This window comes from Lynx rufus, unplaced genomic scaffold (assembly GCF_022079265.1).
Source record: "Lynx rufus isolate CCGP_SWC_20201006 ecotype Redwood Valley unplaced genomic scaffold, mLynRuf1.p SCAF_3, whole genome shotgun sequence".
Classification (NCBI taxonomy): domain Eukaryota; kingdom Metazoa; phylum Chordata; class Mammalia; order Carnivora; family Felidae; genus Lynx; species Lynx rufus.
Genome location: NW_025814845.1, coordinates 56,130,081 through 56,146,275, shown reverse-complemented (window position 1 = coordinate 56,146,275; position 16,195 = coordinate 56,130,081). Strand labels below are relative to the sequence as shown.

Below are 16,195 nucleotides of genomic sequence, written 5' to 3'. Positions count from 1 at the left end.
CACTCTTTTCTTTCCTAGCTTCTCGGTTTTGTGTCTTTCCAGAAAAGCCTTCTTATATTAGTTTTAGTCTCATATATTTTTTTCTGTGACTTCTTTAGTTTTATTTATGTTCGTAGTAGATTTTAATTCATCTGGAATAATATATATATATTATCTGGAATTATACATATATATAATATAATCTGATATATAAATAAAATCTAGAATTATATATATATAATATAATCTGATATATATATATATATATATTTTTTTTTTCATTCTGTGATAGGGACCTAACTTTTTACCAGTTTCCTAACCATTTTCCCCAAATAATTTATTGAACAATATATCTTTTACCCCCGCTGACTTGAGATACCACTTCTATCATATTTAAAAGTCCAAAATATGTGTGTTCTGGATTTAATACTCCATTGTTTTAAATAATTTCATTTTACATTTAACGCCTGATAGGGAATCCCTGCCCATTGTCTTTTTCAAAAAATTTTTGGCAATTTCTGTGTATTTTCTCTTCCAGATGAACTTTAGAATCAACATGTCAAGTTCCATTAAAAATCCCTTTGGGATTTTGATTGGAAGTGCATTGAATTTACAGATTAATTTGGGGAGAATTGACATCTTTACACTATTGAATCTTCCCATCCAAGAACATGGTATGCCTCTCCATTTCTTTAGGTGTTCTTTTATGTCCTTTAGTAAAGTTTTATGGTTTTTTGATGTAGGTCTTAGACTTTTCTTGTTAGGTTTATTCCTAGGTAGTTTTTGTTGTTATTGTGAATTACATCTTTTCTTCCAGTTTACATGTTGTTTTTCAATTGGTTATTGCTAATATGTAGGAAATCTATTGATTTTTGTGTGTTCATCTTACCAAGTACTTAGTTTTCAATGGATTCTCTTGAAATTTCCAGAAGGATGATTATATTTTCTGCAAATGATGGCATTTTGTTGTTTCCTTTTTTTCAGTATTGTTTGTGTTTAGGGGATTTTTTGTTTATTTTGTTTTTTTCTGGTCATATTGCATTGGTTAGGTTTCCAGATCTGTTTACTACTAGCTCTGATTTGGGCATCTTTCCTGATGGAATCCTTTCCAATTTTTAAACTGTTACATTTATATGTGGCTGACATTCTGGTAGAGCACGTTATCAGGAACAAAAGTTTCCTTCTTGACTTAACAAGTATTTTCATGGTAATGAATATCGTGTGTTATTATGTGTTCTTGTTGAGATGATATATATTCTTTTCACTTCTAAATTTTAATGTAGTGCATTACATTGATACATCTACCTACTGGTTATGATGTTTTCAATTTTTAACTGTTACTGAGCAAGTATTTATTTGGATATTGCATTATACCAGGAACTTTGGCACACACTGTTGATAGTGCTAAATCTGAATGGTTCTTGTCTGTCTTTAATTGGAGAAGAGAACTAATTAACAGATATCCAAGAATAAGATAATTTTAGGCTGTGATGGTACTGTGCAGAAAATACGGATAGTGGTGTGGTAGAGAGATGAGGCTGGTACTTTCTTTGGTAGTACAATCTGAGAAGGTAAAGTATGAATTAAGACATGAAGAAAAAGCATTCTAGGCAGGGGAAGATTACTATTTCTGTACTTAAAGTGAGTTGTATTTCTTAGTATTTTCTTTATCAACCCTTTCTTGTATGTGTTGTATGACACAACTGCTGAATTTAATTTACTAATGATGTGTTTCATTAAGTTTTTGTTTTGTTTAGTTATTTTGCTATTCCTGCTCAGGTTTGCTACTAGAGTTTTTATGCTTATGAGCTAGGGAGTTTTCCCATCTCTTTCCTGGGCTTTGTAAATAATATCATAATGCTCTGTTCCATCTAAAGGGTAGATCTATGACTACCTTTAAGATATCTTCTGTTGATATATTCTATTATGTTTCTACCTTTTCTTGAGTTAGTTTTGATTATTCCTTTTCCTAGAAAACCATCCATTTTGTTTAGATTTTCATGTTTCTTGATTTATAGTTTTTCTTAGTTTTCCGATTCTAATGACTCATGTTTTTTTTTCCCTATTATTTTCTATAATCGAATTGCCAAAGGCTTGTCTCTTTTATGCTAGACCTACCTAAGAAGCAGTTACTGGCTTTATTAATTACTTCTGTATCTCTTCTTAATTTCTTCATTTCCATTATCATTATAAATTATACTGATACATTTTGACTTGGATTTTATTTTTGAAGATTTTTAAGACTACATTTTTTCTATAAGGACAGTTATGGCCAAATCCCATAGGAAATAATATGCTTACAATTTTAATTTTTATTTTGTCTGTATTCTTAGATGTTTTTTTTCTTTTTAATTTTTAAGTGTCCTTTATTGTTAAATTTTAGTTTCTGTTAGCTTTATGGACCAAGAATGTAACCTGTATTATTATTATTTTTTTAATCTTTTGAGATTTTTCCTTTCTTTAAGGTATGGTCAGGCTTTTGTTTGCTTTCAAAGACTGTATTCTCTGTTCATGATATACCAGGTTCTGTATTCACTATGATATATAAGTATAATTCATTAATTCTATTTCTGAATCCTCCATATCCTTGCATAATCTTGCTCTCCTCATATTCTGACATAGATTATGTGGAAAGTATCCCACTAAGTTGTGTGAATTTTCTAGTTGCTTTTATTTCTAGTATTTTTACTTTATATATTTCAATGTTATATTGTTAGGCACATAGAAGTTTGACTATTACACACTCTGGTGTATTAAATCTATTATCATTATAAAATATCCTTTTTCCATTTCATGCTTTTGCCCTTGAGTTCTTTGATATTAATAGCACCTTTGACTGGGCTTACTTTTTCATGCTTCTGTTTTTAGCCTTATGACTAAAAATTACAGCTCTCATGATAGCATATAGTTGAGGTTTTTTTATTTTGTTTTGTTTTAAATCCTATTCTGTTTGTCATTTTTTCAAATAAGAGAAACTTTCCCACTTGCTTTTCTATTAACTTGGTGTTTTGGTCTTTGGTCTTTTTCCTCCTATTGATGGTTATTATAAAGATGTCTTTTATTGTCACTCCCCATCCCACCCCAACCTGCTGCCCCTTATCTTTAGACGTATTTATTAAGTTTTCTGTATTTTGTTTCCTTCCCACTTTGAAAACTATGTGTTTCATTTCTCTTTTTCAGCAGGCATTGAGTTAAATTAAACCGTACTTTTAATTAGTTGCTTTCTTTGCTGAACATAGGTTTTTGGCATTATATCTTTCAGTCTTGGCTTTCCTATTTTTTAAACTGATACTTTAGTAATATGTTTATGTTATAATATGTTTTCACTTTTCTGACTTTAAGGAACCACTTATTAACAACCAACCTGAGATGATAAAGATAGGTTGTATTATACTAGTTTCTTTTCCAGCTGCTTAGTGTTAATGATTACCAGGGCTGTCCTTTTCTTGGATTCATTTTTGTTGTTGAAGGCATACATTCTCTAAAGTTAGAAATATTTGTCATTTTAAAGCTTTCAATTTGCGTATCTAAAAAAATTATTCTACAGTTTAGAATTTTACTTTCAAAGTAGTTTTGCGTCAAAACTTTAAAAAAAATCTTTTTTAGCATTTATTCATTTTTGAGAGAGCACACGCGTGAGTGTGAGCAGGGGAGGGACAGAGAGAGAGAGGCAGACACAGAATCCAAAGCAGGTTCCAGGCTCTGAGTTGTCAGCAGAGAGTTTGACGCGGGGCCCCAATCCACAGACCATGAGATCATGACCTATGCTGAAGTCGGACGCTTAACCGATTGAGCCACCCAGGTTCCCCTGTGCTTTAGAGCTTTAAATTGCACAATTTTCTTCTAGCATCTTCAGTTGTATTTGGGGAGTCTGATATCAATCTGATTTTTAATTCTCTTATTAACAACTCTCCTTATAAAGTTTCTACACTTTACATCCTTGGAATGTTCACATTTTACCAGGTTATGACTGTGTATGTTTGCATCTGAGAATGAGTATGTATATCTGCATATGCATTTTAAAGCCATTTCATAAGAATCATTTTATTCTAAGGCTGTTTTTATGATGACTGATGGATAATGATAAATACTGGAGACAGGTTATAATAACTTATAATTAAAATGCATTGTACTATTGATGTTTTGAATTTGGGTAAAGTTTTAAAAAATCTGTAACTTTAATTCTATTGTAGAAAAACTACTTATAAAATCTAGATTTGAGAATTCCATATAATTTTACTTATTTTAAACATTCATATTTGTTCAGTTTATAAAGTTTATAATTAATATTCATAAAAATTTCATATTGAATTGTGATTTCATACCGAGTTGTTGTAGGCAGATAAGTACTTTGAAGCTTAAGAAAAAAAGTCATGTTTTATATTAGCTCTGTGACACCAGTGCTATGCTGACCATTATGTCACCAATTCTTAGCGTATTCCTAGATCTTAACTAAAATCTATTAGATAGATGAGTATGAATGAAACAGTGTAGGAATAAGTCAGTGTTTTCTTAATAGATTTTTTGAAAGCTAAATTTATTTTTAGTCAGGTTCACTTTATTTACATGAATCTCAGGGTACTGATACCATAATGAGTCATATTATTAATTGATATTTTTTTACAGGAGGACTTTAAGTGGGTTTTTATTTTATGTTATTTTATTTCAGCATATGCATAGATCAGTGTTCAGTGATTGTATTGAAGGTTTTATCTTAATGCTACAGAAAAACTATATCCAAATATACTAATTTTGGAATACTTTACTGTTTTAAGAATTGTAGTATTTTAGCTGAAGTTTACCCTATTTAAGACTACAAAAAATACGGATCAAAGAAATTTTTATTAGACTTTAGGGCCAGGTGTAAAAGAGAAGAAATTATGATGAAGGTAATAATGAGTATTTCTTATTTTATCTATAATTAATCTGTGTTTGTCTATATACAAAGAACTAGGAAGAACAAATATATTTTACTGGTCTTGTTTTAGAGACATAAATCTGTTTATTCAGTCATTGTTGTAAAATTATATAGATTGAAATTAGTTTCTTAACTTTAATATTTACCTTATTATATGCAGCTTTTTTAGTATCTTTTTATAAGCAACAGATATTTTCGTAATGGTAAATAATACCAAGATTCAGAAACTGTTATTCCTTTGAATTAAGTTTATGTAACCTATTCTGAATATTGCTTGAGTTATTCTGTAATTCAGTACATGATGATGGTCTCAAGTCAAGTTGTTCTAATGAACCTTTATTTTTGGTAGGTGAAATGGTATCAGTTATGATCTATGTCTTTAAACCCAGTCTATGTCAGAAATGACAAAACTGGTCATAAAAATCAAACACTGACATTTGCTAAAAGTAAAAATCATACAAATTGTAAAAAGTTTATCATAAACATTGTTTTGGAGGGATTTTTCTGCATTGACTGGATTAAGAGAGCTTCAGATTTTAAGTATGGTGAGTTTTGGTTTGAAGATACCTTGTTTTCCTGGAGCAAGTGTAAGAATTCTTTGTTATTCTAAAAACATTTGTAATATAATCAAGATCTAGATGATCTTTCTTGAAATGTAGATTATCATCTTAAAATTCTGATTACCAGCCTTAAATTGAATGATAAATGGGCAAGGTAGTTTCCAGAACAGCAAAAGTGGTAATTGATGGATAGGGGTGGGATAGAAGGGTGGGGAGTATTAAAGGTCAAGAAGTCCAAATTCTGGAGCTGCTAGCATTCTCATTTTTTAAAGTATTTTATCCTCAGAGAGTGACTCTTTTTCCCATTCTCACCTCACATAGTCTTTCATTTGATGTATTGAAGTAAGTTCCTAATTGATTTGTCTTTGTTGTCACATCTGTCCAAAACCATCTTTTTAAAAATTGGTTATCTTAATACTTAAATCCTTCAGTAACCTACCATATGAATTCTGAACTTCTCAGCACAATATTGAAAGGCCTCCTCTTCCTTAAGCATTATTATTTTTTTTAAACCATTCTCATTCAGAATTGTTTTTTCCTTTCTCTATAAAATGATATATTAGTGTCTATTTAGTACTGTTTTTCAATCTTGTTTGGTATAGTTACTTCTTTGCACATAGAATTGCCTTTCTCTGTTGTATATTTGTGGAAGGCATCGATTATAATAAAATGATTTTTGTATTTCCTTTCTCCTTTGGCTGCCTTACTGCTTTTTGCACATCGTATGTAATTGGTGGTGAATATTTGTTAAATCAGATGGAACTGGTATATTTAATGTCTAGTTAATCAGAATATACTATATCTTTATTCTGGGGAGTAAATATCAGTTTATTACTAGATGGACTTCTCTCTTTAATATAGCAGTGATAATTTATCTGTTTTGATAAGGAGTTAGTTTGAAATGTAATGCTAATATTTACAGTTTGGCCAGATGGCTCTTCTTTTCCAAATTTTTATATGGCATTGTGTTTTAGTATAAAAGGACTGGGAGTACCATTAATGGTATAAGCAAATTCCTTCAGTGTTGACCTTTTTGTTTTTTGGGTTTTTGTTTATTTTTATTTTTAGAGAGTGAGAGAGTGAGCATGAGTGGGGGAGAGGGGCAAAGAGAGAGAATCCTAAGCAGGCTCCATTCTGAGCCTGACATGGGCCTTGATCCCACGACCCTGGGATCATGACCTGAGCCGAAATCAAGAGTCAGATGCTCAACCGACTGAGCCACCCAGACATCCTCAAGTCCTGACCTTTATTAAAAGACCTTGGTTTTCATTGTTAAGTATTTGCATATGAGAAAGTAAAAAAGAATTTTGATTACCTTGTTAATCTAAATAAATAGTAGTACTGTTAAATAACGATTTTTTTAAACAAAAGCAACTTCTTTTGATTAAAGCATCATCTTTAATCTTTCAAAACCAAAAGGCTTTAACTTGCACAAAAGCATAGAGACAAGTATGATAAAGTCACTATAAACCTTTTTCTCAGATTCAGTGTTATCAAGAATTTGCCACACAACTTTATTTTCCTGAATATTTTTATGGCACATTTCTAGAACTATTCCTATATATGGCTACTGTAGTATGCATCTCTAAAAGATGAGTGTTTTCTTACTTAACCATAATTTCTTTATACTATGTAATATCCAGTTCATACTCAGATTTCTTAAAAAATTTCATAAGGTTTGTATTATTTTGCTGGTTATGTCTTTGGAGTCTCTTTAATTTAGAGCAGCTCTTCATTTTTACTTTCTCTGCCTTTTTCAATAAACATTTTCCACATTTCACTTTTGTCTGTCTGTCTGTCTGTATTTATTTATTTATTTACTACTTAACTTTGTGGTTCTCAGCTTCTCACCTCCCAGGGTCTTTTTGTCTGTTTTTGTTTTTCCTCCAAGGGGACATTTGGCAATGTCTGGAGATTTTTTGGTGTCACAACCTGTGGTAGAATTGCTGCTGGCCTCCAGTAAGGTAGAGGCCAGGGATGCTGCTAAACATTCTGAAATATATAGGGCAGCCCCCAACAACAGAGATAATCCAGCCCAAAATGTCAACAGTGCCAAGAATGAGAAACAATGATTTAACTTGCTCCATTAACTTTGCCTTAATTTTTATAAACTAGAAATGATTTCTGAGGGCTCTATTAGATTATTGTTTTCAGAGGGGCAAGAATACTTCATAGGAGATACTGTGTATTTTATGTTGCATAACTCAGGGGCATATAATGTTAGTTGTCTTAATATCAGTAATTACACAGTATGTTCAAGTAGTGACAGCTTTGTCCCTAAATATAGAACTTAAAGTCCGCTTTTTTAGAGCAGAGTGAAAAAACCCTTTTACTCCAGCATGGAATTTTCTAGTGGAAAGAATATTGAACTAGTTAATTGGATAACTGGTCTCTTTGTGCTAGATATTTAGAAACCTGCTATTTAAATGAGGGTCCTGTGCTTCTGTTTTCTCATCTGTAACAATGAATTGAACCTGGTAATTTCTAAGGCCCTTGCATTTTGATGGATCTTTATATTAGACAAGAACTTGATGTACACATACCATTTCATAAAATATCCAGCTAGTGAAAACAATATATCCAAAATAGTTTAAATATAACTTAAATTGTCATGCTTTGAATATTAATAACTTTGACAAGTTATTTCCTTTAAAGAATAAATTTAATAAGGACCTACCTTTCCTTTATATCTCTCCCCTCTTCATGGAAATTATCTTACATTTCATTTAAAAAAATGTTTCAAGGGTGGGAGGGAGGGAGGGAGGGTAGGGGATGGGTATTGAGGAGGGCACCCGTTGGGATGAGCACTGGGTGTTGTATGGAAACCAATTTGACAATAAATTTCATATTAAAAAATAAATAAGTAAATAAAAATTTTATGACAAAAAATGTTTCAAAATATTTATGTGAATTTCTTTTATCTTTTAATTTTTTTAAGTTTATTTATTTGAGAGAGAGAGTGTGTGTGTAAGCAGGGAAGGAGCAGAGAGGGAAATACAGAATCCCAAGCAGGTTCCATGCTGCCAGCATAGAGGCCAACATGGGACTTGAACCCACAAACCATTAGGTTATGACCTGAGCTGAGATCAAGAGTCAGATACTTAACCAACTGGGCCACCCAGGTGTCCCTATGTGAATTTCTTATTCAGGCCATTTTTAATGTTCTAGAACTTGGCTGTGGTTCAAAATGAACTTTTTTGCTATGGAAATAATGTAATAAAAATGAGTAAGGTCAATGGGAAAACACATTTTAGTTTTTAATCTGAATTAGCTCAGGACATGGTAGAGCCGGATATGCTCATAACTCAGTTGACCTTTGAATAAAGGATTATTTATTTTTGTATTTTTATGACTGCATCCCCTATGTCAGTCTCTCTCCAGTTGTTCTGTAATGTAGTAGAAGAATCTTTCCAGTTGAGGAAAGAGGAATTGGTATTAAGGGAGGAAGTTCTCTTCTACTTCCTACAGCATTTTTCCTCCTCCCATTCCCTTCTGTACTTTTTACCCTGTAATAGTGTTCATTTGTGTGCATACTTTGGCTCTCTCATTAAAGAATTAAGTTCCTAGATAGTAGAATTGATTTTGCACATTTCTGCATCTCCTCTACTGCTAACTAAACAGTAGTATCTCCTGCACAAAGACTGTTGGCCAATGATGAGCATTTTGCCCTACCTGTTACTTAATGTTGCCCTATGTATGATTTTTCAATATCTGTAAGATATACCTTTAAATTTATTTTTTCTAACTACGTCTCCCCTTTCCAAATACACTACAGCCTTTTGGAATCTGAAGGTGAAGAATCCCCAAACCATCTTTTATTTACTCAAGAATTATTTGAGTCCTGACAATAAGATGGGCATAGTTCCAGTTGGTGGATATGTATCAGTGAGCCAAACAAAGTTCCTGTTTCCATGGAGTTTAGAAAGGCAATAAATATTATAGTAAGTCACATGTAATACATTTATGAAAAAACTGCATTATGAATAAAGATCTAGAGATGGCTGAGAGACTTGCTTAGGTTGCACAGGTAGCATCTGAACCAGTGTTGGTACCTAGGACTTTAGATCCTAACAGTGTCCTTTGAATTAATTTCTTCTTCATTAATCTCAAACTGGGGGGATATCTATCTCCATTCCTATTCTTTTCTTTCTCCCCAGTGCCTTTAAAAAAAATCTTACATATAGGGGCACCTGGGTGGCTCAGTTGGTTGAGCATCTGACTCTTGGTTTTGGCTCAGGTTATGATCTCACCATTTGTGAGTTTGAGCCTGGCATTGGGCTCTGTGCTGAGGGTGTGGATCCTGCTTGGGATTTCTTTACCCTTCTCTCTGTCTGCCACTTCCTGGCTTGCTTTCTCTCCCTTGCTCCCAAAAGATAAACAAACAATTTTGTGTGTGTGTGTGTGTGTGGGATTGAGGCCTGGTGTCGGGCTCTGCGTTGAACATGGAGCCTGCTTGAGATTCTCTTGTCTCTCTTTCTCTGTTTCACCTCTTCTCTTCTTCTGTCCCTTTCCCCTGCTCATATGATCTTCCCCCACCCCCCCCCCAAAATCTATATTTTAACTTATCAAGATTTTCATAAAGTAAGAATAGTGGACTTAAAAATCAACTTTTGTGGAGAAGTTTGTGATCAATAAGAAAACATATTTCTCTTAAAAAATGTTTTTTTTAACTTAATATAGAGAGCAAGCATGGGAAAGGGGTAGAGGGAGGGAGAGAGAACCCAAGCTCAGTCCCAAGACCCTGGGATCATGACCTGAGCCAAAATCAAGAGTTGGTCCCTGAACTAACTGAGCCATCCAAATGCCCCGAAAACATATTTCTGTACTTAATACCATCATGAAGAGATTGAAATGTATTTTTCTTAATAAATTTTCACCGAGCTCAATTAGGGCAACAGCGTGGCATAGGGGACTTTATGTCAGAAAATCACTTTTGATTGAAAGTTAATACCTTCTGTGAGCTAACTTTCTGACCTTCCCTACAGTAAAATACTCTGTTCTAGAAAATAGAAGTTTTATGCTTGTCTACCAGTGCCACATTCCTTTTTCTGTTGTCTTAGATAAATTTGTTATTTTGGTCAAAATCTTTTCATATTTATCTTTCTGCAAGCAGTATGTCTTTGAACAGTTTTAATACCTCTGATCTATACTTTCGATTTGGCACTTAATCATGCACTGCTCTTTGAGATACTTTATTTTCTAAAATTCTAGTCTGAAATATTATTTAATTTTTCATTTGTTTATTTTACCTGTGTTCATTTTTCCATGTTCATTTCCTTGTTTTTCTTTTGTCTTCTCCCATTGGATTGGAAAGTTGTAGATATTTTAACAGAAAATTTCACTGGGAAACAACTTTTTCTTTAAAAAGACTTATCTGGGGGGGTGGTGTCTGGGTGGCTCAGTTGCTTGGGCATCCCACTTTCGGTTCAGGTCATGATCTCACGGTCCATGAGTTTGAGCCGCGTATTGAGCTGTGTGTTGACAGCTCAGAGCCTGGAGCCTGCTTCAGATTCTGTGTCTCCCTCGCTCTCTGCCCCTCCCCCACTCACACACACACACACACACACACACACACACACACACACTCTCTCTCTCAAAAATAAACAAATTAAAAATTTAAAAAGACTCATCTCGCCTTCATTGAAGATAAGAAGACATAGTTTTTATTATGCTATAATTTTGAATCACAACTTGCTATGGCTAAATTGTGTCCAAAAGTCTACTTCTTAAAATATAACATTTATGCTTATACCACTACCTTAAAGGATAATTTACCACTAAAAAGAATATAATCTTGTTTTTTTCGTAACTCCCTATCATTTTAACAGTTGTTATTGATTGACTAAAGTTAATATACTGCAAAATTTTGTGAAATTTTTCAAATATTTACAGAGATTATTTTCAGAGTATTCAGTGTCTATTTGTATTTGAAGCATTAGAAATCTGAAATCATGCTAAACTATGTTAATCTAATGGAAATTTGGAGAGAAACATATTATTTCCTCCCAGATTAACATTCAGTATTAAATATGTGTTGGTTAAATATAGCAGTTATTCCTGGTTATTAGATAGGTGATTTTTAAAGATCAGTTTCTGATCATCAGTTTCTGATGTTATAATGGCTAAAAATTTATTGCTTACGGTTTTTTCATATTTCTTACATTTAGATAGTAGGCATGAGCATAATTGTGTTCTAGATTATTAATTTCTTTTCTATTTTAGTTATTAGTGTTAGAAGTACTTTAGATTTGTGAAATAAATATGTAAATTACTGATATTTTATATAGTAATTATCAACTTTTTATCAGCAAACAGGAGAATATAGCTCAGTGCTTACTTGTAAGTAGCAGAATGGTAAGGGAGATCACAAGACTTCCCCATGTGTTAGGTGTTTGCTATATTCTAATTCTTTACATTTTAAAAAATTGAATTTGGTATATGTTACTATATTACTGGTTCTCAGTGGGTCCATAGTCCCTCAGGGTCCCAGAGACCATTTCAGGATATCAAAGAGGTCAAAACTATTTCATAACAATACTGAGATGTTATTTGCTTCTTTTACTGTATTGACATTTGCACTGATGATGCATAAGCAGTGGTAGGTAAAACTGCTGGACTGTAGTCAAGGCAATGGCATAAAATTGTACTAGTGTCGTTTATTCTTCTGTGTACTCACAGTTAACAAAAAAAGCCAGTTTCACCTTAGAAATAATCTGGGGAAAGCAATAAATATTAATTTTGTGAAATTTGCACCTTTGAATACATGTCCTTTTAATTGTTTGTGACAAAATGGGAGGTACACATAAAGCACTTCTGTGTTTTTGTTGTTGTTGTTGTTGTTGTTTTTTGAGATGTGAGGAGAATTAGCCATTCTTATTTTCACGAAATGCCATTTTTACTAGAAAATATAACTGATGGACACAGTACACTTACCAAACTTGGGTATTTGGCAAATGTTCTCATCAGATATGATATGGAAATGAGCTTGTCACTTTAAGGAAAACTTTTGGCAGTATTTGTTGCCAGTGATAAGATTAAGCTTTTAAGCACAACTTGGAATTTTAAATTGTATTTGCCTGGGCTTTATAGTACTTAAAAACTTTTCTGATAAAACCAGTGGTGATATTAACAAATGTGATTTTTTTTTGATATTGTAGGTGAATATTAATATATTTAATCCTTCTCTGAAGTTTTTGAGAGTGCAGTACTTTATAAGTGTGTAAAGGGGTCCTTAGAGCAAAACATTTAAGAACAGCTGATTTAGGTCCTCTACTAAAGTCAGAGGTTTCACAGTCTAAGTCCTCATAGCTCCCCGTATCTCACTCTTGCCCCATTAAATTAAAATAGAAAAGAATACCTAATTTTAGTTAAAAAAAAAAAAAGAGAGACCTGCATATGAGTAGCACATTCTTAAGTTCTTCTACAAATGTAATTTCTCCTTTAAACAGTGGGCTTATCTATCGCTTGAATTTATTTAGGATTGTATTTATCATGATATTTACATTAAAATATATTTTTTCTCTCTTCTTCCTTTTTCTTCTATTTACTTCTCTTACCACTTCCCTTTCTCCTTTCATTTCTCCCTTCCTTTTTTTTTTTTTTTTTTTTTTTTGTGTTTGTTTTCTAGGTGGAGTCTTTCATTTTGGATCAGGATGATTTGGAAAATCCAATGCTGGAAACGGCTTCCAAGTTGCTCTTGTCAGGTACTGCTGATGGTGCAGACCTCAGGACAGTAGATCCAGAAACACAAGCCAGACTGGAAGCTTTACTAGAAGCTGCAGGTAGGTCTGCAGACTTTACATATGTAATTAATCTATCTAATTTTCCAAAGTTACATATAAATCTAATAAAAACTACTATGATTAGGGGCACCTGGCTGGCTCAGTCATTAGAACATGCAACTGTTTTTTGGTTTTTTTTTTAATTGTTTTTTTTTTTTTAACATTTATTTATTTTTGAGAGACAGAGACAAAGCATGAGCAGGGGAGGGGCAGAGAGAGAGAAGGAGACACAATCTGAAGCAGGCTTCAGGCTCTGAGCTGTCAACCCAGAGCCCGACACGGGGCTCGAACCCACAAACCGTGAGATCATGACCTGAGCTGAAGTTGGACGCTCAACCGACTGAGCCACCACCCAGGCACCCCATAAGAGCAGTGTTTTAATTAGAGATTATATACATAGTCAAAGATTTGGCACCATATATATAAAATATAAAGGAAAAGAAATTCTAAATCTCTGTGATTGTTAAAAAAAATTTTTTTTACATTTATTCGTTTTTGAGAGATAGCACGAGCAGAGGAGAGGCAGAGAGAGAGGGAGACACAGAATCTGAAGCAGGCTCCAGGCTCTGAGCTGTCAGCACAGAGCCTGACATGGGGCTTGAACCCACAAACCATGATATCATGACCTGAGCCAAAGTCAGATGCTTAACTGAATGAGCCACCCAGGCGCCCCTCTATGATCATTTTAAATAACCATGAATAACCAGATTTCCCTCCACTTTAATTTTTCTAAAGTGTATATAAATATATTGTGAACCTTAATTGATCATTTTTTTAGCATCCTGATTTGCTATACAGTGTACATGCAGTACATGCAAATTGCTACTTTATTATATAGCATAAAACCAACCTACTACTATTTGGTAATCCTTTCAATAAATATCTTGTAACACAGCATCTAAATATTTGAAGCACTCATGGTTAAATTTGATTTCTATCCTGAGTAAAATTATAGAATGGATTATTAAAGGGATCTTGACCAAATACAAATGAAAACATAGTAGGGGCACATGCAAGGTTCTGTTCTGGAAGATAGAAAACTATGTACAGAATAGTTGATACAGAATGTTAGCATTTGCCAGAAATTTGGTGTTGCTCTGGGAGTTTATGTGAGAGAAATGAGAATTGTGAAATTATTTGAAAATGTGTCGTAAGAGGAAAAGAGAATGTTTGTCCTGAAGATGGGAAACCTCAGGTTGAATATAAGAGGGATATTTGTTTTTGTTTTTGTGCTCCCAAGAGGCAGAACCAGATTGAAAAATGCTACATGAAAGTAGATTTCAGCTGATGAAAGGAGTTACTACTAATGAAGAGTTCCTTTTAAATAATTTTTTTTTCAACGTTTTTTTATTTATTTTTGGGACAGAGAGAGACAGAGCATGAATGGGGGAGGGGCAGAGAGAGAGGGAGACACAGAATCGGAAACAGGCTCCAGGCTCCGAGCCATCAGCCCAGAGCCTGATGCGGGGCTCGAACTCACGGACCGCGAGACCGTGACCTGGCTGAAGTCGGACGCCTAACCGACTGCGCCACCCAGGCGCCCCGAAGAGTTCCTTTTCATAGGACTAATAGTTGCCTCATTTTCTCATTTCTGTATTTATTACCATTTTTTCCCTGTTTTTTCTACAGTAGCTAGCCTCCCCCCCTCCCTCCCTCCCTTCCTTCCTCCTCTTCTTCTCATCTCCCTTTCTCCTTTCTTTTTTTAAATGAAATATTTTACATATAAACCCAGAGGGAATACCCATCATCCAGCTTAAACAGCCATCAGTGCGTGGACAGTCTTGTTTCATCTTAATTTGTTACCACCCTGCTGAGATCCCCTACCCCTCCCCTCCATGTTAATTTAAAGCAAACTAAGCATTATATAATTTCATATATAAATACTTCAGTATATACTGCAAATTAAGACCTTTAAAAAAAAAATAACCAAATACCATTGCATATAAAGAAAAAAATAATACTAATTCCATCATTATTGCCAAATACCCTGTCAGTGTTTCGATTTCCCCACTTGTTTCATAATGGTCTTTTTTAGTTGGTTTATTTAAATTAGGATCCAAACAAATTTTTCATTTTTTGTATAAGTTTTTAAATTCCAGTATAGGTAACATGTAGTGTTATATTAGGTTCAGGTATACAATACAGTGATTCAGCAATTCTATACATAGTCAATGATCATCATGATAAGTGTACTCTTAGTCTCCTTCACCTATTTCATATTTACATATTTTTGTATGTAAAATTATACGTGTTTTTCATGTTAAAGTTTCAAGTTAATTTGAGTTCTTAATTGTTAACAGGTTCCTTCTTCCTCTTTTTCCCCCCCTACTTATTTGTTGAATAAATAGATTTTATTTGACTCATTTTATGGCACTTGTGCATGTTGTATTTCCTGTAAATCGGAATTCAGATCCAGATATTTGACCAGATTCAAATTCATTTTGGCTTTGGCATGAACAGTTATTCATGGTGTATGTATTTCCTGTGTATCACAGAACCACTCTTGTGGTTTCATTTTTCATGGTGTAGAGATTGATCATGGTTTAAGTATCCTGAGAAAGTATGCCTGAAAAATAAGAGTTTTTGATTCTGCCTGAAAGTGCCTTTGATGCTGTCCTCATACTTGATGGTTTGACTACGTATAGAATTCTAGTGTAAAAATAACTTTCAGACTATTGAAATTATTACTCCATTGTCTCCTAATTTCTGGTGTTGCAGTTCTGAAAGTTAATGCCACACTTATAGTAGTCTGCTATCTCTGCAACTTTTCCTATGTCTTCCTTCTCCATATCATTAGAATTTTCGGCATTTAAAATTTTGCTCACATTTTGAATATTTTGGCTGCCCTTTACATTTCGGATTTTCTACAAAAAAAGTCTGTTTTTTTGTTTTTTGTTTTTTGTTTGTTTGTTTTTTTTTTTTTTAGTCAATAGCATAGCCATAAAAAGCTACACTGG

General features: G+C 33.3%; 1 protein-coding gene across 4 annotated transcripts in view; it reads left to right on the top strand.

The window, feature by feature from the left end:
• Nucleotides 1-16,195, top strand: part of ANKRD17 (ankyrin repeat domain 17) — a 165,056-nt gene that overhangs the window by 68,214 nt on the left and 80,647 nt on the right. For 3 of the 4 annotated variants that reach the window (XM_047092429.1, XM_047092428.1, XM_047092430.1), the window contains exon 2: nucleotides 13,085-13,238. In XM_047092429.1, coding sequence (XP_046948385.1) covers nucleotides 13,085-13,238 — 154 coding nt within the window. Of the gene's footprint in view, nucleotides 1-13,083; nucleotides 13,239-16,195 lie in introns of those variants that run through there. The other variant, XM_047092427.1, reaches the window with a different exon arrangement.